The sequence below is a fragment of the Corvus hawaiiensis genome, chromosome 25 (genome assembly GCF_020740725.1).
Source record: "Corvus hawaiiensis isolate bCorHaw1 chromosome 25, bCorHaw1.pri.cur, whole genome shotgun sequence".
NCBI classification, from domain to species: domain Eukaryota; kingdom Metazoa; phylum Chordata; class Aves; order Passeriformes; family Corvidae; genus Corvus; species Corvus hawaiiensis.
Window position 1 is genome coordinate 3470354 of NC_063237.1, and position 27846 is coordinate 3498199.

The 27846-nt window shown below is 47.4% G+C and overlaps 1 protein-coding gene across 2 annotated transcripts; it reads right to left on the reverse strand.

Annotated features, from left to right (window-relative positions):
• Positions 1–642: 642 nt before the first annotated feature.
• NCAPD3 (non-SMC condensin II complex subunit D3) lies at positions 643–27681 on the reverse strand. 2 transcript variants are annotated; one of them, XM_048328614.1, is made up of 35 exons: positions 27580–27681; positions 26995–27149; positions 26498–26660; positions 25916–26091; positions 25655–25828; positions 25075–25136; positions 24478–24565; positions 23063–23196; positions 22293–22365; positions 21885–22007; positions 21489–21741; positions 20904–20966; positions 20643–20726; positions 17728–17801; positions 16670–16804; positions 15777–15991; positions 14147–14332; positions 13767–13864; positions 13549–13664; positions 12046–12153; positions 11415–11529; positions 11243–11323; positions 9676–9914; positions 8960–9039; positions 7598–7735; positions 7141–7274; positions 6800–6999; positions 6242–6352; positions 5681–5836; positions 4776–4945; positions 4417–4538; positions 4241–4306; positions 1606–1686; positions 1441–1504; positions 643–1348 (listed from the first exon to the last, which is right to left on the reverse strand). In XM_048328614.1, the coding sequence occupies exons 1-35, from the start codon at positions 27641–27643 to the stop codon at positions 1237–1239; spliced, it is 4413 nt and encodes a 1470-aa protein (XP_048184571.1). In that variant the 5' UTR covers positions 27644–27681; the 3' UTR covers positions 643–1236. The 2 variants fall into 2 exon arrangements, with proteins under 2 accessions (XP_048184571.1, XP_048184570.1); XM_048328613.1 differs by having other exon boundaries at positions 1441–1507.
• Between the last annotated feature and the right edge of the window lie 165 nt (positions 27682–27846).

Sequence of the window (27846 nt, forward strand, 5' to 3'; positions counted from 1 at the left end):
AGGCAGGAGAGAGGGTACAAAAATAAATGGTTTGGCCACAGCTGACCATCGCTTAAGCCAAAGCCATTCCATACATCCTCTGCTCTCTGACTTTGGTTTTGGGAATAAAGTTTAACTTCACTTGAAGGGTACTCTGATCTTCAAAAGAGAGTGGGAAAGTGGAGGCAAATGATGGCATTCCAGTGCAGGAGGCAAGTGCCTCTGTTTCCACTCCTGCAGCAAATCCTGCTCTGTGCCTGGGGTTCGTGTCTGAGCTAGACAAAGCAGCAGGAATAAAACAGATCCCAGCTCCCAGTTTCAATGAAATGTAGGCCATGAGCTCTGTGATAAAAGTTAACAACAGAAAAACTCCAGTGAGGTGCACGTGGCCATCGGGGAGACTCAGGAAGGGTCGGATTTACCCAGGATATTTATGATAAACAAGGCACCTGCCCAGAGCACTTACCCACCTTGTCTGAGTTACTCACACCCTGCTTGCAGTCAAATCAGTCTCTTTAAAAGCTGCTGGGTCCAACACTAATTGAACTGAGGGCCCAAGATACCAATGATGTGCTAGAAGAGACTGAGAGGCTGTAGAAATCTACAGGAAAAAAAACCAAACTCATTTCTCTGTCAGCTCAAGAAAAGGGGAAACGCCGTGGGTGGAATTAATTCTGCAACCATTTATTTTCATCAAATGCTAATAGTCAGAAATAACATAGTTCAAGAATAGAAATATTCCATAGAAAAAGAAGATTAAGGCTGTTCATACACACAGGAGTTTGCACAACAAATAAGAGGTGATGTAGCGTGCAATTACCAGATTTAGGGGTGCAGCAGTGACAAGCTGTTTTACCTTTGTTCAAATTAAAGCAACTCTATTATATAACCAAGAGGGACAATGAGGGATTGGGTGAATAAACCCAGCCACTCACTGCCCTGCAAGCTGTGATAAATGCATTTATTACCAAGCTTGTGGCAACGTTATGCCCTTACTTTCCCAAATGGACAAATTACACATCCTGAGAGTGAAAAGCCACCCTCCTTTTATACTGCAGCCCTCCAGTGAGCTCTGCCAAGAGCAGCACTTACAACCCCTGTGTGTGCTCACACAGGCTTTGTCTGCCCATCTCTAGGGCAGTGCTGGGGAAAACACAGCTCAGAAGAGATGGCTAAGGAAGGATGTGCTTCACAAGCAGAGGGGAGGGACAGGTCTCAGGCAGCGTGGTGGTTCTGTACAGCAATCCAGGGGCAGGCTCACTTAGCTGCTTCCAGGGGGGTTTTGCACTGTGACTGCTGCAGAGGCACTTGCTGGCTGCTCCTTCTCCTCGCTGGGGACTTCACGTTCCACTGCCGAGGTGGGGATGGGCTGCAGGAAGGGAGCAGGACAACCATGCACTTCCAAGCCCTTGACCAGCCTTTCTGCCTGCAGTGGCTGTTCCAGACCCGTGTGGAACTTACGGTTCCTCTGGCGATGGCAAATAGATGATACGCTTCGGCCTATCCTCAGCATCATCATCTTCCTCTGCTGCAAACAAGACATGTATTTTTATTTTACAAAATGCCACAGATTTGGTCATTTGGGGTTGGTTTTTTATTCAAATTAGAATCACAGGGATGACTTGCCTGGACCTGAAGAGGGTGTCTGTATCGAGCTGATGCTACTGACTCCAGCACCAAAAGTCAAGTCCCCAATGGTCTCAGGCTCTGGAAATAAAAAAACCCCCACATATTAGCAGCCTGTGACACAGCCAGAGGGCAAGGCATGCTGCTGGGCAATGCTCGAGTGTCACAGAGGAAGTAAATCCAGTTAACTGCAAACACACACATTTATCTCTCTCTCCCAGCCCACCAGACCTCAGTGTCTCCCATCCAGCCTCAAACCCCTCTGCTGAGTCTGATGGGTCACATCAACTTCAAATTCCAGCCTCCATTCCTCCCTGGGTGGAGGAAATCACTTCAGTGTGGGACCTCGGTCCTGTGCCCCCCTGGCCTGCCTGGGAGGGACAGCCACCCCTTCCACTGAAGCTTTGCCATCTCTCCCAGCAACAAGTTCCATCCAGACCAGTTGCTCTGCTTAGTCAAGGCAGAATTTGGGGCTCCTGAAAACTGCCAAAGGCCCTGCACAGCCGTTCTGTGAGGAGCTGCCTGCAGCCAGACAAGAGGAATCACTTGACAGGGGAGCTAGGTAGAATTTAGCTTGCCTGAATAGGCCCTGGTTGTCAGCTGTCTCTTTCCTGTCATTTATCTCAGCAGAGATGTCACAATATTCAGATTTTACTTAACTCAATGCTCTGTTTTATGCTCATGTTTCCCAGAACCTTTCACAAGGAATTAAAGTAGGAAATGCTTTATAGGGCAGGAGTTGGAAACTCAGCTAAAAGGACTTCTCTGCACAGCTGACCTGGGTTTGCTCTTTAACTCCTGCCCTGTCCTGGAAGGGAATCACTGAAGCTTAGAGCAGAAATCAAACTTGATCCATCTGCCTTAGCTCAGCCCTGCATCTCTCAGGACTGGCTGTGCAGTGTGTGCCTGAAGAAGTCACCTTGGTAAGGAGACATTTATGGGAAAGAAATGGGAAACTAGGGCTTCCCATGCAGCTTCCCATGGGAAAGTGGCATCTCCACATGTGTTTATGTACAATCCCCACTCACCCAGATCCACTGAAGCTCTTCCCAAAGTACCGAGCAGGAGCTGAGGAGCCCCAAAGACAGAAGGGGAGAGAGACACAGCCAGAACAGCTGAGCAAGGCAGAAAGGAGGGACAGCTGCTCCCAACTTCTCAAGTACAAACCTGTTTACAAAGAACTGTGTCTCCAATAGTCTCAGAAGGATATACCAGAGAAATAAAATGTTTTATTCTGGTTGTCTATCAGCCTGTGCCACCATACAGATGGCTCAACACACGCTGACTGAAGTGATGATCCTGCTCTGTACAGTTTGTCTCCCTGCTGAAGGACACATGCTGCCTCGAAGCAAAGCAGGAATTGGGCTCTAGTACCACTGCAGATTAACATTCTTCCTGCTTTTTCACCATATGGTGCTTTAAGAGCAACAGCCGTGCAAGCTTCCAAGAGACCATGGCGCTCAAAGAATCCTGCTCTCTAAAAACACTTTTTGCACAAAACCCCACATTTTTTGCTTGTTGCTCAGGCAAAGAGAAAAACATTGGGGCAGACAAGTGCAGCCCAGCACACGGGGAAGAGCAGGATCATATTTTCCAGTGGCTGCACACCAGTGCCTGCTCAGGGCCGTCAGGGATTTGCAGAGCGTGGCTCTCCCGTGTGTGAGCAGGGCAGGGCTCTGAGGGGGCACTCCCCCAGCTCTCTGGGGACGCCAGCCCCTTCCCAGAACAGCCCCCAGAGCCCAAGGAGAGCTGAGCTGCCACACACTCACACCTGGGGCTCTCTCCAGAGCACTGGGGGTCTGCACCTCACAACTCACAGCACAAAGGAGATGGCCTGAGGGAGCTCAGCAGCAAATTGGCAGAAAGGGAGGGGATCTCCTGGATCTCCTGCTGGAACTCGGCTCCATTTGGGTTTGACTGTAGCTGCCTCTCGTGCTTGCACAAAGAGACACTGCAGGGTTGTCAGAGAGCATTCCAACAAGGCCTGCCTCTGGAAGGTCAGGCCTTGCTCAGCTGCAGTGGACACAAGCACAGAGACTCACAGTTTGTGTACTGGACATTCCTCTCTGTGTCCTTCTACTTCTGTTTCCACAGCAGTAACCAAACCACATCATTCCTTCTCCAGGGCTCAGTTCAGTTCTTTCTTTCACTCAGTGACTGTGCAGGTTGCTAATCCCTCTGAGCAGATCCCTGTGCTCTCCTGCAGCTGTCACAGCCCTGTGCCTGCTCTAGGAGCTGGCTGTACCAGGTGTGTGACCCTGTCTGCACAACTTAGAGCAGAAAGGACCCAACCTTGAGGATCTCCCTCTGCAGCAGGGCTCTGCAGTTCAGTCTAACATTGCTCAGCTGTGCTTCCAGAGCCAAGGAAGTGTTCAGCCTTGCACCTTCGGGCAGGGCAGGCTGGAAAGGAACCACAACCACCTTCCTTTTCAGCACCCCAGAGTCAAGGAAGGAAGAAAAGCACTCTGTTACCTCAGCATCCCAAAATAAATTCTCTCCTGCACTGACCCTGTGAGATGCTCGTGGAGATGACTGGACTGTGCTTCTCCACGCACACCCTTGGTTTCAGGAAGGTTCTTCTTTGCTACAAGCACTTAGATAAATAAATAGTCCGTAGCTATCAGCTCCTACTCACGCTCTGGGGTGCTGATTGCTGGGCCCACCACAGCCACCTTTTCTCGCCTGGACCTTTGGCAGGACACTGCAAACAACAAGGGAATAATTAAGAACAGAAAGGCACTCAAGACTCTTACTGGATCAGTGTAAACAAGATCCAGTGCAGAGCCAGAGCAGCCTGCAGCAGTTCCCCACCTTGCTGGCTGCCAGATGTGCTCGGTGAACTCCTCCCCACACTCTTGCTGCGCTGCACGGGTGCACCTTCTGCTGCCAGGAAGGCAGCGTTCAGCCTGGCCACTGTGCTCAGGAGAGATGCCCTAGGGCCAGAAACAGGACAGGAACTGGGATTTCCCTCCAAAAGCCCTGATGAGATGCATGAGGAAAGATCCATCCCCTCCCCATCCCTTATCATCTCAAACACCACTTGATAAGAAGATGATGCTGCAACACCCATGACCTTCAAACCACTTTGCAAAGAGTGGACCAGCAAAGCAATATAAATATATATAATAAATATAAATATCAAACACCAAGTAACAAAGAGGAGCCTGTACCTGCGACCCACTTGAGGCTGCTTCAGAGCACCAGCATGAGGTATGGCCAACTCAGAAGACCCAGAGGAAGGGATGAACCCAGATGTGGGCGGCCTCCCACTCGCAGGAGACTGAGCATTGTTATTATTCTGGCCACCAGGAGATGCAGCTCTCTCCAAAGATGGAGATTGCTGTGGAAAACAGGAGAAAAGGTCATGCCTGACAAGGGATTACAAGAGTAGAAAACCCTGCAAGGTGCTTGGACCTGAGTGTTTAAGAACTGCCCTTTGTGTGATGGATGTAAAAGGGTGCTGGGGACAAACAATTTATTGGCCAAAGTTTTAACAGGAAGTGAAGAGGGGACACAAATGTAACGTCCTAGTTTAGAGGTCTATATATAAAGTGCTCTTCTATAGTCTGCAGAGAAATGCACTTCCAGGCTAGAAGTCATCTCATCTTAAGGTAGGTGTCCAAAATAGTTCAGGACAATTGACTCAGGCACGTATTTATTTTTTTACACTGAATTTAAAAGAGGGTCTGCATGACTAGGACAGGTTTGAATTTCCACTTTGTAGACACCTGAAGTCAGACAAAGTGAACTCCTTTCTTTGACACCAGTTTATCATTCTGGGAACAGAGAGAATACAACATCTAAGCCCAGGCAGCACCAAATTAGACTTGGTTTTCCCTTTAAATTGAATTCTTTCTCCATTAATCATTTGCTGCTCCTCTTGGCTTTGTTTGTTGATGTTCTAAGCCTATTAAATGACTCTGAAACCAAAGCTGCTGTCAGGAAGTACAAAGAGGTATGAAAACCCTTCATGACCATCCTGCTCCAAGTGCTGGAACAGGGCCCACAGGCAGGGCCTGGGCGTTGTGAGCACACAAATTTGAGCAGAGACAGGTACAGAGTTAATGGCACCAACCTCCCAGTGGGCTGCTGAGAGCTGCTCTTGTTCCAACTCCTTCTCCCTGGCCAGCTGCTCTTCATATTTCCTCATGTCATACTCCAGCTCGACTACCAGCTGCTGGTCCTCAGCAAAGAAGTCTTTGATTTCGTTTCGGTAATCTTGCATAATTTCCTGCAGCAATAAGGAATGTTTGGACCCTTTCAGAAATCTCCCCCAGCTACTGATTCACATCCCCATTCAGATCACAGCTGCTTGGGAGCAAAAGGAAACACCAGTTGGTAGAGCAGAGGTGTTTTTAACAGACTGAAGAGTTTCAACTCCAATTTGTTCTTCAGAACATGAAAAAGCTTTCCAGCATTTGAGCTTTCTTCCTGCCCACGTTCCACACCAAGAGCCTTATCTCCAATCCTTCCACCTCCCACATTATTTAACACAGTGGCAGTGCCACAACATCACATCTTCTGAATTGTTCCCTTCTAAGAAGGCTCCTCGTTCTGGCAGTGGTTGCACACCCAGCACATTAACTCCAGAGAGGATAAAAAACACCACGACCAGCAAGAAAACACTTCCCCTTACCCGCAGGCAGCTCATCAGGTCCTTAAGAGCTGGGGTCCTCTTCTGCTCCATCAAGGACTTCAGTGATGTGATTGTTGGGATGATGTTTTCTATTAAATTCTTCTTTTGACCCTTTTTGTGACCAAGGCACGAACAGTTACGTGAGGCAATAAAGGAGAAGGCACTCTGCGGTTCACTGGATGGCCCAAGTGAGAGGAGCTATCCCCCCACAGCCAGGGAATTACTGTAATCAAGGCTGCTCTTACACCACACACACGCACAGAGGCTTTTAACCTAAGTGGAGCCTTTTCAGATGCATCACTAAGTCACTCAGTTCTCACAGTGAAGGCAGATTGCCCAGAGGTGCAGGAAAATCACTGTTCCGTTCCAATGCTTCACCAAGGAGAGGAGTGGGGAACAAATCCAGCTCAGCACAGCTCCCCTGGCTTCTGGGAAATGCATTTCTGGTCCCTACAGCTCCAGGATGAGCATCCCTCCCAAATTGTGCCTTCACATTTTGTTTTTACAAGACACAGAGCTCCCCAGCCCTGCTCCCACAGCGGACCAAGTGCCCCTCACCTGCAAGATGAGCTTTTTCTGGGCCACCTGCATGACAGCACTGGCTGTTGACATCTCATCTTCCTCAGGCTGAATGTCTTCCTCAGGTTTGGACCTCATACTTGAGAGCTTGATTTCTTTGCAGCTAAGGACTGCAAATGTATCTGAGAGCAGCTCGCTGCCTTCCAGGTCCAAAGGAAGGACCTTATACACAAAGCAAGCTGGAATACACAGGCAAGAAACCATTTATTTTACCAGAAGCAGCAGTGATGGGGAAGCCAGGAAGAAAAAACACCTGGATTATGGGCTTTTATACAGACACCAGTTTTTTGTTTACCAGATTTTATAAGGCAAACCCTTACCTAGGATGTTGTCGCTGATCATGGTGGTGATGTTGAACCTCTGCTCATCCGTGAAATGGTCCAGCAGGAAGGTGTAGATCCTCATCCTCTTCTCCTTGTTATCCTTCCCCTTCAGAGAGAAGAGCTGCTTCGCCCTGTGGCAGAGCACGACATTTTACACAGGCCCAAATCCCATTATGCCAGCTCCCAGAAATAATGAGACCTTAAATCAGCCAGGGATATTTGCATGTCACTTTTAAGACCCATAAACCTGTTAGGACACCACACAGTCCTACAAATTACACACATCAGTGTCACAGGGAAGGCAGGACACAACTCAGCACTGCTTCCCCCGGCTCTTTTCACTCTGTTGCATGGATAATTATGAAGTGACACAACTGCTGTGCTGTCACTGAGAGCTGCATGGCCAGACAGCCCATAATTTAGCGAAAATTAGACAGAAATGTGCTCAACTGACCGCTCGCTCTGGGGGAACCTGTTGTACTTTGGATGTTTCTCGTAGCTGTTGAAATGGAAGATGCACTCGATGAAGTGCTGGGAGAATATCACGGGGTTCCTCATCAGCAAGATGTGCACCAGGCAGTACTCTGCAAAACTGGAGAGGAGGAAAAGAAAGAAATGATCACTGGATAATTTCTAAAAGCCACCCCTGAAACTGTGTAGGGCTCTCAAGGCAGGAGGATGGTTTTCCTCTGCCAAATCTCCCTCAATACCACATTTAATTCTTGCCCAGCTCCATCTGGGCTTGCACAAGGATATCAGCTCACTGGCATCCACCCTTTTTTCAGAGAGACAGACATTTCATTTTTACTCATTTTTATGGCCATTAGAGTCAGAAATAAATCTGAACTTGAATCCAGGCATAACACTTAAATTATTTAAATAACTTGGGTTCCACTGTGGCTGAGACACAGCACTCAGCAACAAGTTAATCCCCAAAGGTCCTGCAAGAGCTGCAAGGCAACCCCAGACTTAAAGAACGTGGTTTTGTCTGGATGCAGTCTCTAAATGCAGATGCAAAGGAAAAAGCTCCCAAAGAAATGGGAGGAACACGATGCTGCAATGTCACCATCTACTGGAAAGACATTTTTAGATATTAAAGACACACTGAAGAGAAAGGGAAGTGTGAATGGTAATTGACAATAGGTTGATGGTTCTGGAAATATCTGTCTCAGACGGATTGTTCCAGGCAGAAACAAGGAGCAAGGTGTCCAGTCCTCCTCCTGCATCCAGAATTTCTACATCACCTCCCCCTCCTGGAAGAAACGTGCCCCACTCATTTCTCACAAAGCAGAGCAGCTGGAGACTCTGAAACCTCAAAAAACTTCATAAATATGCACTTAAAATCAGAGTGCATAATTCCTCTGACACCTCATCTGGCAGGTCATTCCTTGACAATTACAGGATGTGGCAGAAGGCTGAAGAGGCAAGGCATGCAATGTAAGACAAAAATCCCCAACAAAATATTTAATCCTAGTCCTAAAACAAAGCCAGCACTTGAGACAGAGCCTGTCAGAAAACCACAAGGAAGATTTCCTACAGGCTTGTCTCAAATATTGACTTTTTTTCTGGATGATTGAGTCCTAAACAGAGCAGAGCTGCACGTTTTGAGGACAGCCAAGGACACACTTTGGGACCTTTAAATAAACAGGAGGGAGGCTCATCACCTCTTTGCTGCTGTGCAGACCGTAAAGGAAGTACAGAGGTTAGCTGGATAATCTGCTATATCACTGGAATTTTAATTCACAATGTGAAGGTGCCAAGACTGAGACATCTCTGACCTTCAACTCCTCCATCATTTCACAGCTGAGTTTTTTACCTGGCAATATCTGGGTTTGGATCCACCAAGACACAGACAAACCGAAAGAAGAGATAGTTCTTCAATTTCACATACTCCCCCTGTAGAAATCAGCAGACAAAAAAAATGAACCACCTGAACCAGGAAAACTTAGTGTGAACCTCCAAATTGTAGGCAAATGAGCAAGCTGTAAAACCTAAAATAAACCCCAGGTATTTTGGGGGATGCTCTAAGCAGCATAAATGCCACAGCAGCACATCAAAGTTTACCCCAGGTATGAAGAATAAAGTAGAAAAACGAAAAATCTGCTGTCCCACCCCACGGCAGACGTGCTCTTCAACACTGTTTTCAGAGCCAAAAAAGCATGCACTCCAAAGCTGCCCTCATGTGAGCATTGGGAGGGTAAACATCTTGAGCCTCTCAACATTCACACCTTCAGAACAATCAGCAGACACAGCAGGAGGAAAAAAAAGGTGTCGTGGTGCTTGTTACAGCCGTTGATAGAGGAGTGAAACTGGAGGGAGTTCAAAGAAACCAAGATGAGAAAAGGGGCAACCATTGACTAAAAATAACCTCATTACCCAACTGTGCCGGCTGGTGTTGATGTGATTGCTGCCGGCCAGCAGAAAAGGCAGTAACTAAACACAGAGTTGAAACACCCTTAATTTAGCATGGATTAATTACAGTCTGAGCCGCCAGGCAGCGGACAGAGGCACTGAGGCTCAGCCCCAGCTCACCTGGAGGAGGTTGGTGAGCAGGGTCAGGGTGTGCTCGCGGATGACGGGGTGCGGGTCCCGCAGGCACAGGGAGATGTTGGGGATGTATCTGTCCACCAGGGAGGTGTAGAGCATGCACAGGTCGCACAGCGCCGTCACCACGTTGATGCGCACAGGCATTTCCTGCGACACCTCCAGCTCCTGCACCAGGACTGGGATGGACTCCCTCGCCAGCTCGTCGTGCTGCAGGCACAGCTTACCTGGGGAGCAGCACCAGAGAGGCAGAGCTGGGAATGAATCGTCCTTCCCAACCAGCCCAGCCCGGCTCACTGCCTCCTTCGGGTCCAAAACGAGCCGGGGAAGGAATCGGGAAGTAAACAAGGGAATAAACAAGAAACTCGTGCTGGAACTTGATGAGCAATCTGCATGATCTCTCAGGGAGATGGTACTTCAAGTTCCTCCAAACTCCCCTTAGACCTATAGAGTGGGTCTCTATGCCAAATTCCCTCCTTCACAGCAAACTATTTCTGTGTACAGGGTATTATTCAAAGCAGCTAAAAAGAACAGCCCCAGCTGTCATAGGCATAGCAGGGAGACACCCACCTCTGAGAGCATCACTGAGCCAACCTAAAATAAAATAGCCTGCAATAGTTCTAACATCACTTCTCCCTGTTCCCAAGCTCTGCAGAGAAGTATTAAACTTTCCAAAGCAATTAAGGGAAGAATAATGCTGCCTATCTGTAAAAGAAACTTGTTCCTAACCACGGAAGTATGAAAACCCAGAACTTGCACTTGGTATTCCTCAGAATCCTGGGAATGCAGCTGACCAGGCTGCTCTGAAAGCAGCATTTCACTCGTGCTGAGGAGAACGAGTAACTGTGTGCAGTCATTCTGCTCTAAACTACATCAAAAGCACCAAGTTTTCTTCACCTTCTCTTAAGCATCTTACTACAAGAGAGATGATCCTTCAGCACCCAACTCTGAGTACAAGGAGAGCACAGCTCTGGGGGACACTGCTAATTACTGATGGCTATTAATGCATTAAACACCTGGGGAAGCAGAGCTGGCAGGGTTCTCATGGTTTGCCCAACTTGTTTCCATGGATATTTGCATTGCTAAAAGCTCTGAGCTGAGGTAATGCAAACAGAGCACTGGGGCTCTCTGTCACAACTGCCAGAGCTTTACAGGGAATTATTTAGGTTGGAAAAGACCCCTGGGATCATCAGGTCCAACTTGTGACCGATCCCTAATTTGTCACCCAGCTCAGAGCTCTGAGTACCACGTCCAGCTGTTCCTTGGACACCTCCAGGCATGGGGACTCGAAACCTCCCTGAGCAGCCCCTTCCAATGTTTAATAACCCTTTCAGTGAGGAAATTATTCCTCATGTCCAACCTGAACCACCCCTGGCACAGCTGGAGGCTCTTTCCCTTTGTCCTGCCCCTTGTTACCCGGTTTCTCCCTCCTGTCAGGGAGTTGCAGAGTGAAAAGGTCACCCTTGAGCCTCCTTTTCTCCAGGATTTTGGGCAGAACTTCACCAGAAAGGCTGAGATACAAAAAGGCCCATTTCTAGGGCAGGGTGGCACTTACCTAAAGTCATGACTGCATGAGCCCTGACCACGGTAGGCATGGCTGAGCCTCTGAACTGGGAACTGTCTTTGGAAGCAGACACTGGAAAAGAACAGGTCAAGGATGGAAATGCGGCCTGGCACACAGTGGTGTCTGTAAATGCAAAGCTAAAGGCAGAAGGGGAGTGGCTCACGTTGGTCCTGGCTGACAGGAGGGGCCAGGATGGCCTGAACCAAGAAGAAGATGTATTTCTCCACCTTGGCTGGGCACATCTGCGCAGCCTCGCCCAGGAGGAAGAGGTGTCTCACCTGCAGAGAGAAAGCAGCACTGCAATCAAAAGGCAGTGGGCTGAGCTGCAAATTAAGTCAGCAGGAGTCGGTTCTTCTCCAAAAACAACTCAAAATTCCCTCAGTCCTTTCAAGGCAGTGGCGGGAGAACAGAAGGGGAGGCTTTGGAACAGAAATCCCGGGTGGGTGTGTTTAACATGCTCCAACACCCCCCACATCTAATGATACTGAAATACTCCTCAAAGCATTCCATGCATTTTACAGACCTCTCTCCTGAACAGCTCATCTGAGAAGTTTGAGTGGAAAAGCAGGGAAAAACCATGTCATCTATTAAAAATACACAGAGTGCCATATCCTTAAAGCAACTGCTGGTGTGTAAAACTGCCGTGTGCTCCCCGCTCATAAATACAAGACTTCATCACACACACAGGCCATGCACATTCCCATTATCCCAGTCCTTGGCTTGGACTTTGAGGAATACCAACCCCAAGCACACCTCCACCCTTCAAATAATCCGTGAAGGGGAACCAAACTTACCAAGAGATCCTCCTGCAGCTGCTCTGCTCCACCCTCTTTGAGGACTATATTGGAGATGTAGCTGTAACAGGTGGATACCAAATCTCCAAACACCTGGTTGAGCAGCTCCTGCTCCATAATTAAACAAAATTAATTCAATACATTATTAATTAAACAAAAGGTAGCTGTAATATCTGTACACACATGAATCCCTAATATCAAAGTCTTTATATACTTTTAATAATTTGGATCCCATTAAAATCAATCTGAGAGTGCCTTGGAGCTTTAAAATTCTCCCTGCACATCAAAGGATGCGTGCAAGTGTCAAAACACCTTGGAAAACTTGGCTTTTAATGATCCACAGGCCCAAGTTCACCTCAGTATAGAAATCACACGGACTTAAACAAAAAGGATTTAGGCGGCTGTTTCATGTGCACCCAACACATTGGAGGTGTCTGTGTGAATTTTTAGATGTTGCTTGAAAAAAGCAGCTCCATTAACAAAGAAAACATGATGTGAATTCCCAAGAATTCGGAGGGGAAACACAGGAAAAGCTGATTAACTACTACACTGTGGTGAATATAAAGCATTATTTCTGGTTTTCCACCATCTAAAAGTGGCAATTTTAATAACCAAATACATATATAAATGGTAGCTGTTAGATTTGATAAAGTGACCAACTTACAGGAACATCTGCATTCCATTTTAAGCCAACACTCTGTGATAATTGAACCTACAAGGGAGGATTTTCTGATTGTCAGTTAAAAAAAAAACCCCAGAAAGCATCACCCCACCGTGGCTTCTGAGGCAAGAGTGTGCAGTTTTGCCCATTATTTACTAAACTTGATTGGGATGCTTATTATAAAATAGCTGTCATCAATACTGAAAGAGAAATATAAAACATCACTAGGGATGATATAAAATCATTAGGGACAGAGACCTGCATCAGTTTTAGCTTCTTAGCAACTGTGTTCAGGCTGAGATCTTTATTTTACCAACAAAATACGGCCTAACTTCCCACTGTGGGAGCAGAACAGAGCCATGGCATAAAACAAATAGAGGCAGAAAAAAAGTTACGAGCAAGTTATTAACTCCCTGTTTGGTCTCCAGGAAGAGGTCTAGAAAATATGTGTATCTCAAGCAGCTCTGATGGAGAACAGTCAGAGATTACAGCAAAAATCCATGGCTTCAAACTGGACCAAGTCTGAGAAACAGCTGCTGTAATAAAAGCACAGCAACAGGTTTCCTTTAGGAATTCTGTAAACTTGGACAGAAAGCAAATGCAAGGTATTTCAGAGGTGTGTGGGGGAATACATTTGAAGACAGAAGACTCCTTACGAGTCCAGGCTTAGCCACAGGATGTTCTCCAGCACAATTGCAGCAAAGAAAGCTGAGCAGAGCAGGCTCGAGCTGCTGGAGTCAGAGCCCCTTTTTTAGAACTCACCAACCCACAGCCTGGAGACAGGAGCAGACACCCCCTGAGCGGGGAACAGGCTATTTTAAAAGGTTTATTTTAAGTCCCACCTGTGCCTCCTTTGGTACATCTACGGAGGCCCGGCAGAGCCTCTGCAGGGCCTGCACAGCCGGGCTGATCAACACCCGGGGACACTGAAACTCCTTCAGCCAGCTCCGGATGTTCTCTGCAGACAAGATCGCACATAAAATGAGAATTTTCTAAGCTTTTCAAGCGCTTATGGAGGAGGAGAGGCACAAAACCTCTGCAGCTGCCCAGGGCCACTCACCCCTGAGCCCCTCACAGCGGCTCCTGGAGAGGTGCTCTGCCACGTGCCCGATGACACACAGGATGTGTCCCACAGCGTCACTGCTCGTGTTCTGCTGCCTGGAAAACCAACAATGAACTCTGAGGCACAGAACCAAATCACAGCTGAACGATCCTCTCATCTGGGACATGCATTATTAAGGCAGACCTGTCAAAGCCAATGAAAACTCTAAGGGATTAAGGAAAGAGCTGGTTACTGCACGGATCTTGAGGCCACTGCTGGATTTCCAGCTGCAGAACTCACAGCTTGAAGGAAAAACTGTGATTTAAGCAGCTAAAAGGCAATCTGTGGAACGGCACAAAGTGCTCCCTTGCAGAATGGAGTTCAAAGCACAAACTGACCTGCTGTACCAGGATTCAATGATCTTGGAATAATCCAGCTTGGGGGAAGAACATGCCACCTTGGCAAGCAGCATCCAAGCTGCGCTGGAATGCTCTGTCTCCAGGTGAGACATGACATTCTGGATAAAAGTGGAGGTCAACTTCTTCTGGCTGGACCACACAGTCAAGGCTCTGCTCAGGTAACGGCTGCAGGGAAGAAAGGAAAGTTTAGGGAGGAATAAACAAAGCAGTTGGTAAAATCCAGAAAAATCCAACATACGCTGGGCAACACAACAAAGCTGCCTGGCATTCCCACTATTCATACTGAAAATTTACACATTTACACATGTTTTCCCTACTGACCTGGCATCCCTATACAGATGTAGTGATCAGGGGCAGTAGGACAATGGTCCAACTGGTACCATAACACATCGGGAAATATAATTTCAGTAATTTGTAACAAAGACTTTCTAGCAGTTCTTATTTAATACCGAGAGCCGTAATAGAATGGCCTAAATTGGAAGGGACCTCGAAGATCATTTCATTCCACCCCCTGCCATGGGTAAGGACACCTTCCACTAGGCCAGGGTGCTCAGAGCCCCATCCAGCCTGGCCTTGAAGACTCCCAGGAATAAAGGAACAGCAGAGTCATGTCAGGGGCATCACACCCTGCTCGTTTTTCTGCATGACCCTAATTATCTACTTCACGTTGGAAGAGCTGTGAGATGTCTCAAGCTGCAAGGTCCTGCAAGTTCAGGAGGAAGGAGGTGCCAGGAATGTGCAAACCCTGTTACAAAATGCCCGAATCAGAACAGTGACAGCTCCCCACACTGGCACGGCAGCACCAGCAGTGCCTCGCTCCTTCTGAGCTGTTCTGCCCTGTTGACTAATAAACATACAGCTGTCTTTAATCAGTGTTGTGTCCTCGTCATGCTATGTGTCATCCCATCTCTCCCGCTCCTTCCCACAGCGTTCTGAGGCAGGCAGGATAATTCGGTTTGTCACAAGACAAAGTAACATATTGCACATAAGAATTAATACAAGGTGATGTTCTTGCTTTATATATCCCCTCTCACTTCTGTCAGAGGAACACCTCCATTTGACTTAAATATTCATGTGCTATCAGTGCATCCAGCACAGGATGTAACAATGCTGTGTGTGAGCATTTCAGTCCAGGGAGAGAGCACAGGTAACAGGAGCAGCGAGTGAAAATACCTGACACAAAGCAAAGCTGAACTCCTCTCACCACCTGCCAGCTTGTTCATGTTCAGCAGCTCTGTCCTGGGAGCTGGCAGGACAACACAAGCACCTCAACGTGGTAGTTTCCATCTCCAGCATTATACTGATGGTTTCAAGCAGGGAATTTAAGTAGCTTTAAAGAAATCCCAGAGAAAAACTGGGTTTCCTGTCCTTGCACAGCAGACAGCACGTGCATTTTAACAGTGTGGGTGTCAGCTGTGGTACCCAACAGTCTGGGGCCACACAGGGAACGAGAGCACAAACTCAGACTCTTATCTTAGTCCTCCAGTCAATAGGTAATTTCCTTCTGTAAAGGACAAGTTGTGTATTCTAATGGGATTAAAAGTAGAAGAAACCTCTGGGTTTTGTCCCTGAATGTTAACACAGGCAGAGGTGGGGAAAACGCACTTACCCCAGCTCCTTGCTTTCTGAAGACAGGGACAGCAGATCCCATGCCAGCTTCTGCCTATCATCACTCCTGGATTTATTGTAAGGTTTTATGTTTTGCAGCAAGATCTGATCAAGGCAATCCAAGGCCTTTTCTTGGACAGAGTTTTCTGCACCCATCACAACGGGCACCACCCCGTTCCACCAGGCCTTCTGCACGAGGACATTGCTGTGCTGAAACTGAGAGAAGCACATTTTTCAATGATGAGGGGATCCCAAATGCACGGGTCAGATCAGCAAAAGGCCTCCAGGTTCAGCTACAAACTTTGAAACTGAATTTTAATCAATCCCAGCAGTGTGGCAGCAGGTGGGACAGGGAAACTCAGCATCACAAGGTCTTTAATCATCTCTATGATAAATACCTGGTGTTTCTGCTAAAGTACTGCAACACTTTGTTTTGAGACTCTATAAAGAATTATAACAGGTTTGCAATAAGGCTGCACAGCAGATGATTTAGCACTAAAAAAAAAAAGAGCTTTGCTTAATATAAACCCTGTGCTCCAAGCCTGAGCTACGAACCCTTTGTGAATAAATAGAAAAGAAAGAAAAATATAGCAATGCTATCATCCACACATTACATCTGAAAGTGATTCAGGGTTTTTTTTAACTTGAGAAGGCCAGCAACATAAACATTTTCTTCATGACACATAAATCAACAGCCAGAAAAATCAGTGTTTCCAACAGTTGGAAGCACTCTGCATAAATCACAGGGAGGTATCAGAGTGACTCATGACTTCCGAGTCGAAAGGTAATGAAAGAAATGAGAGCGGAGTCACAGAAGGCAGCTCCCTGAGTGAATGACTGATTGCTGTGGTCCCTCCTGCCTTCCCCCAGGGAAAAATCCCCGTTTCCCCTCACCAGGAGCAGCTCTGTGATGGAGTGCAGCGCCTGCTTGCACACGGACGCCGCAGGGTCGCGGCAGCGGTCCCGCAGCGTGCCCACATTCTCGGCGGTGCAGGGCATGTGCCCGTGCTTCAGGAGGCTCCCAAGCACCTGCGAGGCAAACAGCAGCACAGCTCTGTTGGGAATCCAGGCCGGGGGGCACCGAGTGGTAAAGCAAAAATACAATCTACCCCCTGCCAACGTTAGCCGGAGATTTATCTCGCCCAGGGTGAAACGGCACATTAACGATTCATGAGTGCTGGGCACAACCAGAGATGTAAAACGGAACAGAAAACATCATTCCAGTCAGTCCTGCTCTGAAACAGCAGCTGCAGAGGGAGAATGTCACAATTTCCCCTTGAAAATAACGTGCCTCTTGTACGAGCCACAGCTTTTTCTTGGCAATAAGGAAGAGGGGATTTATTTTTATTCTTAATCAAAAAGCATTAAAACATGAATTGCAAAGCCCTAACTGGGAAGCTCAAATCAGCGTGTGAATTGAGGGGGAAGAGCTGGGGTGAAGAGGACTAACAGAGGAAGGCAGTCAGCAGCAGACACCTCTTTTTTAAAACAAGGAAATTTCCATTGAAGCCTCTCTCTTTAAAAGCTAATGACTTCATTAAAGAAATGAGCAGCAAGGAAAGCAGCACAGAGCTCAAAAAGAGGCTGGATGTAACCTAATCTCTTTGCTAACAAGGTCAAAACAAACTAAGCAGCTAATATGCTTCAGTTTATGAGGAAGTCTCTTAATTGAAATGCCTATTGACATTTGACAAGAGCCTCTCCTTGCAAATGACGGAATAACAGAACGCCAACAAGGGTACTAGAGAAATTCCCATCATTATGCCTGCATTATTTACTTATCAGGAGCTAGTAAACAAGATCTTTAATGCCTTTAAGACACTCTGCAGAGAGAGCAGGAAGCTACAAGTGGGCAAAGCAACAGAGTTTGCAGCATAGCTGTGGCCTAATTAATTATTTAACGGATTTTGGGTAATCACTGAGAGCAGAGAAGGATGTAAACCCCACCCTACCCGCACAGCAGGTTTCCTCACGATGATTTTCTCATCTCCAGCTCTCTCTCTCAGTATGGCCATGAACTCTTCTCCTATCCAAAATGAGGATAAAAAGGAATTACCCCCACAAAGAAGGAATTTCCCACAGCACCAGTTGGAACCACACAATCCCAGGATGGTTTGGGTTGGAAGGGACCTCAAAGCCCATCCAGTGCCACCTCCTGCCATGGGCAGGGACACCTTCCACTATCCCAGGTTGCTCCAAGCCCCATCCAACCTGGCCTTGGACACTTCCAGGGATGGGGCAGCCACAGCTGCTCTGGGCAACCTGTGCCAGGGCCTGCCCACTCTAAAGCAGCACAAACTCAGTGCAAAACCAAACTCAAATGGTTCCCCAAAACTTTCAGAAGGACTGAACAAAGCACAATTAAAATCACCCAGAACAATCCAGAACAAGGCATAAGCCAGAAGGAAAAACAAACCCAAACAATCCCCCCACTTCTTGCATTTATAAACACATCTTCACGTATCACAAAAGAAACCGATGGAACGAATTACTTGAGACATGCAGCAAAAAAAAAAAAAAGGGTGAATCTGTAATTTCTGACCTCTTTATTTGTCTGCATAAAAGATGCCAGGCTACCCTCAGAGTCTGAGAGCTCATCAGATGAGTCAGGCACAGCTGAACAGGCACAGGTACCCCTGCCACCTGTGGGAAGAGCTACCTGGGCAGAGCTCGGACAAATGGAGCCAACACAGAGCCACGGGAGGTTCTGCAGAGCTCAGAACACCCACAGCCTCCTGTGAGTTTTGCCTCAGAGCTCCACACAGCATCAAGCATTAATGTATGAACTGCTGTGTGTTACAGAGGGGAAATGACTCCCATTTATTAATTCCTTGAGGCTGCAGAACAGCAGCTGCAAAGAACCACCCCAGAGTCTACAAGGCAACCAGAACACATCTCTCTTCCCTGAATGCCAAGTTAGGGCTCAAATCTTACTTTGCACAGCCATATTCACACTTATTGCTGCATGCTGTCAGGAAAAAATACATCATCAAGGCAGTAAGTTATTAAATGACACACAACTGAATACACAGATCAATTCTTTCTCACATTTTGAGTCACTGGGCTATTAACTGGCCATAAGGACTTCCAGCATTTTACCATGGCTTTTAAGGTTTCTATTTATTGCTGTTTGTTAAATTTCTCCCAGCATCAAGTCAGATTTCCCAAAGATATGCCAAATTTGGAGATCTGTTACTTAGAGATTCACATGGACATCCATCCTGTTGCCATTAAAAAATAGGATTAGTCACAGGGAACTAATCAAAACTAGCTTAAAAATAAATTTTTACCAAAGGAAGCAAAGGGACTTTGATCTGGGCTTCCTTAATGGGCAGCTAAGTGCAACCCCATCCTCCTCCTCCTGACAGCAGCTGCACAGGAAGAGCACAGAACCTTTCCACTGCAAGATTTTGCTACTAAAATAGTCCAGTCTTGTGAAGGTGACCAAATAATCACACTTTGACATTGATTTTCCTGATGTAGAAAAGGGGGAGGGGGAAAAACCAATGAAACAACCAAAAATCCCAAGTTCTAAAGGGCTGAGAACTCCCAAGGGAAGGGAATGTCTGATGCTGGTGGGTAGAGGGAATTGTGCAGTACACACCTCACCTTGCAGTTTATCCCCACCCTTCTTATCTCTGCCCTTGTGTGCTGAGCATGTTCTGACTATCCCCAGCCAAGAGTTATTTCTTTTCTAAAAAAAAAAACAAATGAGCTGTTTGGTCTTCAGAGGAGCGCAAAATTAGCACAGGCATAAGCCAAGCACAGGCATGTGCCAGACAGCTTTGCTAATGCACCTTGACTGCCTCGGACAGCCCTGGATTTCAGCATCCTCTGGAGCTCCAGACAGTCTTTTTTCATTCCAGTCTTTTCTTAATTTGTTTTGCCAAGTGCCAAGTGTGTGCTCAGCTGGGTATCGGATACAAACCCCGGCATCCTCTGGCATGGGGAGCCTGCAACTGAACAGGGAATACACAATACCTTGAGCGGCCTGGAGGACTTTTCTGTCTGAGGGAGCAGATTAAGGAAATTTTATCAGCAGAGTGTTTGAAAAGGGAGCTTTCAAGGGGGGGGAGATTGGAGCCTGGCTCCTGGAGATAGGGAGGGAGATCCCAAGCGAGGAGCAGCGTGAGGCACGGAACAAAGGCACCGCTGCAGGATGGGAAGCGAGCAGAGAATTGAATTGTCAGCAGTTCAAGGGAGGTGAACAGCAAGAACTGAGAGCACAGATCCTGGCAGGGGCGTAAAGGTTAGGAAGAAGAGCTTTTCCACACAAGAGGAAAAGAAAGGGAGAGGTTTGAAGGAGGAACATCCCGGCCATAAAAGCCAACTTTCATGGTGATTTCATGCTATCAACAAATTAGAAGCAGCTTGCCATGCTGCATCAGGACATTTCATGTGACACTCCGCTTTCAGCTTCCAACCTGATGCCGCAGAGAAACGGGTCCTTGCCTACAGAATAGAGCTACTCCAAGGTGCTGTGCTTTACAGAGTAAAATGTATCAGTTCTTTGAGCACTGGAGCAAGAGATTTAATTACCCTGAAATTCATGGAGCTGCAAGTGTTATATCCCACATCAATTACCGTCCTTTTTGGGAAGAATAAATTACCTACTTTTCAACAAGTGTTGCCATCACGTTAGTACCAACAGACATCAGCATTTCAGGATTAAATGTATTTTTCAGACTTGAGTGGAAACAGTATTTCTTTATGGCTGGCAATTCCACCCCCTTCATCACCCCTAAGTGTTTTGTAACAGCTCTCTCCACTTCCTTTGAGAAATGGACAACGAATACACTTCAGAAAGTCTGCTTTCAATTAAGGCTTTAAATGGTTATCTGAAAAGGCTGCTTTAATTCTGACATACCATCAGGCCTAGCAGTGTCACTGCTGTCTGTCAGCTCAAAAGTCTTGGAAGTTGGGAAGGTCTTCAGTGGATGGCTGGACACGGCTGAAAGAAAAGATAAAAGCTGAAGAATAACAAAGGCGTATATTCACCCGGCAAGAAGATGGTTGAGTGTTAAACAGAGAGCCTCGTGCATGCCCTAGGTTTAACAGATATGTGTATTTTTAGGAAATGGCATGCCAAGAAGAGCCTGAGGCTTACTGGAAAAGAATGACTCTGTACCTCCTGCACTGGCTGTCACGCTCGCAGTGCCTGCGCTTGCTTCCAACACTGTGTGGACACGGGCTGCCAAAAAAGAGAAATAAAAAAGAAAATCAAACAGAATATTTTAATTCTGGATGTTCTGCCATTGCAAATTTTTTTCAGGCAAGCAATCTAATGGTGGGAAGCTGTGTGCAGGCTCTGAATCGTGCCATCTGGCCTTCACCACACCTGAGGGAGCTCGGAATGCCAGTCACGAACAGAACTACTTAGCAGAAGCAAAAGGCAACTCAAGATTTAATCAGCTGTCAGGCAAGAATGAACTGCCTTTTTTTTTTTTTTCCAATGAGCAATTTCAGTTGTCTGTAAACATCCTTCAAAGGGACCTCACAGAGGAGTCTCTTTAGAATGATACATGAGAATAAATCCCTTCCAAACATAAGGCTTCATAAGTAACAAGGCTCATGAATTACTTCTCATTATGACACAATATATAAGGACTCTGTGTGCCAGTTTTTAAGTTCCTGACAACTCCTACCTCCCAGCAATTATTCCCTCGAAAGTTCAGGAGTGCTTTTCGTTACCTAACGTGCCCATAGTACTCACAGCTCTGTAGTAAGTCCTGAATGCTCTCTGAGACAGCAGCAGATTTCATCTCGAGACAGCAGTCAAGGCTGCTGAGAGCCTTGCTCCGGACCACGGGGGCTATGTCTGAGCACCGGCCAAACACCATGACCTGCACTAAAAACTTGTGCTTTAGAAACCTCTGATCCTCCAGGGACAAGGAGCTGCCCGGGTTCCTCTCTGGCAGCTCCAACAAAGCCAAGGCTGCATCCAGAGCAAACACTCTGGAGGGAACCTGTAGGAAGAAAAAGCACACAAGGTGCTCTGTTAATGTAAGTGAACACAGAGTTCTCTTGCCTCTGGGTACCAGCAGTGACAGAGCTATTCAGTGCTGAGATTGAATCCTTCATCTCCAAAACATCAAGGAGATGCACTTACTTCATAGAGTGAGAATTTATAAAGCCAGGCGATGAAAGAAGCGAACTCTGCACAAGGGAGTTTGTCCAGCAGGGTCGCCAGGGCCTGGGCAGCGCAGGTGCGATAATCAGCCTTGTCTGGGACCTGAAAAACAAGGGCAAGGGCACCCTGTGATACTTCACTGCTCTGCTCTGCATGCCAGAAAGGCATTTCAGGGCTTAAGAGAAGTATTTTTTTATTTAATGAGCTGATATGGTCACATTCAACAATAGCTGGGAGAATCATCACAGCTTCCTCAGTCACTGCTTCACCATCACATGTTTTCATTCCTTACAAAACATGGTGAAAACAGATTTCCTAAACTATCAGTGATATTCCAATGTATCCACACGAGTTCTTCAGCTCCAGAAGCAGCAGAGCTTGGCATACCTGGGCACAGATATGTTGGAGCAATATTCGGAGAGTAGGATAAATAGCTTCTTTCAGCTCATCTACCAGAGAACTGCATGGGAGAGAGAAAAGCGGATTTTAATAAGGCTGGTTTATAACAGAGGAAAAATCAAGGACATTCCCTTTGGAATGCATTTGAAAAGTCAGGAAAAGTGGCCATGATTCTGGAATCATGTGAGTGCAGCAGGATATGCTCAGAGAACCATACTTACTTTCCACATTAACCTGGCTTTGCAGGCACAAAATAATTTCTTCCCGTACTTTTCTAACAAGTAGAAGGGAAACATGAAAAGCTTCTTTGTTCTCAATCTACTTTTACATGTTGTCTGGGGATCTCTGCACAAACTACACTTCCAACAACATGGATCCCCAACAGGGGGAATAAACATAAGCAAAACTTATCATTAAGCAGGAGAAAGCAAAAAACTAAGGAGGAGTGAGCTCCATGTTAATCTTTCATTTCCTTTACAATTCTCTGTAGTAAAACACAAGACCTGAAAAACTGACACAAAGCAAAATACAGAAAATGGGTCCTTTCCACTCACCACCACTTTCCTGTCAAACAGCACCTTCTTTCCCCTCTGCCAGCAAGCTCAGTAAATTCCCATTCCAGACATTTTAATTAAGCCTCATTTGCACAAACAACATCAAAGCCAGTGCCAGTTTCTCTCATCCCTTTATCACCTCAACAGCAAAGCAAAGGCATGCCAGAAGAAAGGAGCAGCCATGCCCAGAGCTCTGAACATCACCTGATGAATTTTATAGCCAGGTTCCTGGCACTGGTCACAGCTGGTGTGATGGGAAGGACCTCATGCATGGAATCCTCACTGCTCTCCGCCATCAGAATTACGTAGAGAAGTCGATGGAAGACACATTGAAGGGTCTGGAAAGAAGAGGCTATTTGCAGGTTCTTTTCCATAGATAAGCACTCCAGGGTCACGAGATAATTCTGAATCAAGCTTAGAACCAAGTAAGAGCACATATTAAAGCATGACTCCTAGCAGAGAAATTCCAAGAGGACACTTTCTAAATGCACACAACGCCTTTCCTGGCTCTGATGTTCTCATGTAAGTTCAGCAAGGTCTCAGAAGGGCTTTCTGAAAGCCTTAACAGCTGCCCTCCAAAGGTGTGGACTTTTCTTTGCCAGAAACATTTGGAATTTGAGGGAACTCAAAGGAGATGTCCTAAGCTAAATGCGTGTTTTGTATCACCACGTGCACTTGAACTTTTGGAGTTGCCTCCCTTGCCACAGTTTTGGGACCACAGCTTGCCTCATGATCCTGACATTCCCTGAGCAAGCAGGAGAGGCAGGGAAGGTGAGGCAGGTCTGGGAAGGGGACACCTTCCTATCACCACAAACGGCAACAGTTCCAAAAGGCTCGTGCTGCACTGAGAAACCAAGGAGGCAGAAACATACAGGCCTAGGGCTGCTGAAGTTGGGCTGGCACTCGGGAATACCAGGTTAGTGTGTACTCCAGGCTTTCCTGACTAGACAGCTGCTGATTCTCAGCCTGCAGGCTCAGAACCAGCCCGGGGGGGGTCACACAACTCACAGACACAGCTCAGGCACACCCAACCTTCAGCAGCCCCATCCATCCAGAGCAGCAGCAGTCGGGTAAGTGGGAGTTATGCCATGCTCTGCTTGCCAATTTAAACAAATCAAGATGGAAAGTTTCTGGCAGAACTGGCTGCTCCAAGATCACAGAGTATTCTCTGAACAAGAACCAGCCCTGCTCACCCTCACTGAGTGCACAGAGCACCGCACAGCCCAAGCCCTCACACGCTGCCAGGCGGTGCTGCAGCTCCATCTAGCAGGGAATCGCAACATTCCAGGAAAAGGCAGCCACCTGGAGTTCTCTTCCTTACGATTCAGAGATCCAATGCCACTGCAGCTCTCCTTTGTTTTCAATTCATTTGCCACAAGAGTCAGCAGAGCATGGAATTCACTGCACACAAGTGCAGCAGCAAAGAAGCCAAAGGGAAAAAAGGACTGGGGTGGAAAAAACCATCTTTGCTCTGACCCAGCAAAGACCCGGCACAAAGAGGGAAACCGGAGCGAAAAGTAAAAACCATGCAAGAAAAAACGACATGTGGAGAAGGAAAGAAGCAGCCACTCCTTTTCAACGCTGCTGTGAGGGTGTTAAAGATTCTGTTTAACTTTTACCTTATCTTGTGTGCCATGGAGAGGGGAACACAGTAAGTACAGTCCGTAACAGGCCGCCTCAGGAATGTACTCGGCTTTATTAACATCCCTAACAAAAGAAGACAAAGCGATGTCTCTCCCTTTCATCAGAGAAACATTTACTATGACTACTACAGCTAAAAGAGCTCATTGACTGGAAAACATTCAATATTCACAAGATGCTGTTTGCTGTTAGCACACGGAACATATTCCAATTACCTTTATAAGAGAATTTGTCACTTTCATAAACAGGGCCTGGATCATCCTAAGGTGGAGAATGTAGAAGGTACAAGAACTGGGGGAATTACTTCACCAGGCAGGTTCCTGTTTGGGGGGTTCCTGTCAGATATGCTAATTTGCAGAATCTATAAAAATTGCACACACATTACTCGGGGTGTGCATCTTCGGCCTTTTCTACCTGATGAATTTGTGCACCTGAGGATCCTCATCTAAAGGTACACGTTTTATCACCCTAACTGTGTCTGACTCGTACTTTTAGGGCCGGAGAAAAAGGCATCAGTTCAAAGCATCGTATAAACATTAAGAATTATTAAGAATTATTAAGAATTATTTGCTCACATGGATGCTGAAAAGTCGAACTCATGGAGCACTGGCTCAAAGCTGGTCATTTCAACAAAGACCTGCAAGGGAAGAGAGCCAAGCTGAGCTCAGTCCCCTGAGGGGAGGATGTGCAGGACTCTGGGACGTCTGGGGTCACACCATTGGGTTTAACTGTCAAACACCTCCCTTGAAGCAGAACAGAAGCAGAGCCCAAAGCCCAGAAGCTCCCCCCAGGAACAAGGGGTGGCTGCCCCTGGATCCCTGGCAGTGTCCAAGGCCAGGTTGGATGGGGCTTGGAGCAGCCTGGGACAGTGGAAGGTGTCCCTGCCCATGGCAGGGGGTGGAATGAGATGAGATTTAAGGTCCCTTCCAACCCAAACCATTCTGATTCCATGGACAAAACATCTGGCACATGTCAGCAAGTTTTAAGCATGAGAGGCAGACACGAAGCAGGCACCCTGCTCCCACATCTCCTCTAACTCCCAGCAGGGACCAGGTGACGGAAGGCAGGGCTGCCACCTCTCCCTGTGGAGTGCTCTGCATCCCCAAAAAGTTTGTGTTAGGGCACACAAAGTTCCTCAAGCTGAATCTTTCTTACCTGCACACAGTTCTGCAGGCACTGAGGCTTTTCTTCTAGGGACAACTTGGTCAGAAGTCTTAGGAAGTTTTTCAAAAGAAGGAAGATGGCGTTGCGGACTTGGAGAAGACCTTCTCTTGACCAGTAAACATCCTCATCATCCTCTTCCTCCTCCTCTTCCAACATCTCTTCTACCTATATTGGCAGTAAAGAGAAACAGCTTGCCAACAATTTGCTTATTAATAGGGATTTGTATCTGAAGAGATTGCACAAGCATCTTACACTGGGGCTGTCATTCCTGCACGGTCTCCCTTTCTTTCTGTTTCTTCTGGCACTGGACTGTGAGCTTTGAGCTTGCGCCTTCTTCCTTTTCCTCAGATCTCGAGGCAAGCATTTTGTCAGGGTGTGAAGACATTTGTCAAACACCACTTCATGGAACACCTGGTTGATTATGCTGCCTGCCAAGAAAAGACAACATCAGTCCTCTTCCACACAAAATACAGAGAGCATCAAACCATCTGAGCATCATGTCCCATCCCTGGAAGCGTTCAAGGCTGGGCTGGAGCAACCTGGTCTAGTGGAAAGTATCCCTGCCCATGGAACGAGATGAGCTTTAAGGTCCCTCCCAACCCAAATCAGTTTGTGATTCTATGATCTCTGCACAGGTGTTGTCCTAGAGCCCAAGGAAGTTCAAGAGAAGACTAAAGAGCTCCTTGAACAAAGCCCAGCTGCACCAGGCTGATGCACCATCAGCAGTGACACATTCCAGCAGGATCACTGGCTGACCGACCCCTTCCAGCTGCACCACGGAGAGCAGCAAAACTTGAGGGCGTGCTGGAATACGGAGGGATCCTGCTGGCTCACCTGGGATCTCCAGCAGCAGGAAGTACAGCCCAGCCGCGTGCAGAGCGAACACCCTCTGCTCTGCGTTGGCTCTCTTCTGCTGGCCCACGTGCACAAAGTGGTGCAGCACAGCCACCAGGGCCTGGTGGGACAGGCTGTTCTCAGCAAACAAGATCCAGACATTCTGAGGCAAAACAGAAATAGTGAGAAATCCCGTAATAACGCGGATGTCCAAAATTAGCCATTTTTCAGAATTTAACAGGTGCCACCGTGACCAACTCCCTATGTATTATATGCCTTAAAAAGTGTTTTAATAATTATCATACATAACACTAAATATATTTAATATTATGCTAAACGATACTATCAAAATTTGGGAATAGCTTTCCTCTGAAGCATTCCAGCACACAGAGCAAGAATTGTTTGAACAGCTTTTGAATATTTTGCGAATTTTAAGGCGAGACAGACGTGAAAAAGACAAAGTGAGGATGGCTGGCTCTGTGTTCAGGTCATGTCACCTCTCTGCTCTCCTGCTCCCCGGCGGCAAAGGGCGCCAGAGCGCTGTACAGGCCAGTGAAGCTGTCGACTCCATCGGCCGTGATGTCCTCCGCTATCCGGGGATCGAGAGGCTCGACCTCCGTGAATTCCAGGTCCCACATCGTGTCCACCCACGCTGAGAGACAGGGAAAAAAAAAAACAAAAAAAAAACCAAACCAAACAAACAAAAAAACCCAAAACAAACAGAAACAAACAAACAAAAAAAACCCAAGACAAAACCAACAACAACAAAAAACCAACAAAAAAACCAACAACAACAACAAAAACAAACAAACAAACAAAAAAAAACCAAAAAAACACGTTTGTAAGCACCAGGGAGAAGATTTCTCAAAAACACGCGTTTCACCCCAAATAACGCTCCAAAACAAACACGGAATACCCAAACCCCGCAAGACACGGGCGCGCAGAGAACAGCTGTAAGAAGGCCCGGAGCCAGAGCATCCCGCAGCCCGGTGACCGGGCCAGCGCCCACCCCGGAACCGAGACAGAGACAGAGGGACCGGGACAGAGGGACCGAGACACCTTCCCCGTCCCCAAGCCCTCACCCGCAGCCAGCTCCGGCAGCCGCCACCCCCCGAGCGCCCTCCGCAGCCGCTCCGCCGCCGCCATCTCGGTTCGAACGCGCTGCTCCGGGCGCGCCCGCGGCCCGAGCCAATCGCGGCGGCCTCCCCGACCCGGAAGGGGCGGTGCGGGCGCGGCCTGCGCGGTGCGCGGTGCGCAGCTCCCGCCGCCGCCGCCGCCGCTGCCCCGGCACGGCTGTCGCATTGCGGCCCCCCCCGCGCCGCCGCCGCCGCCGCCGCCGCCGCCGCCGC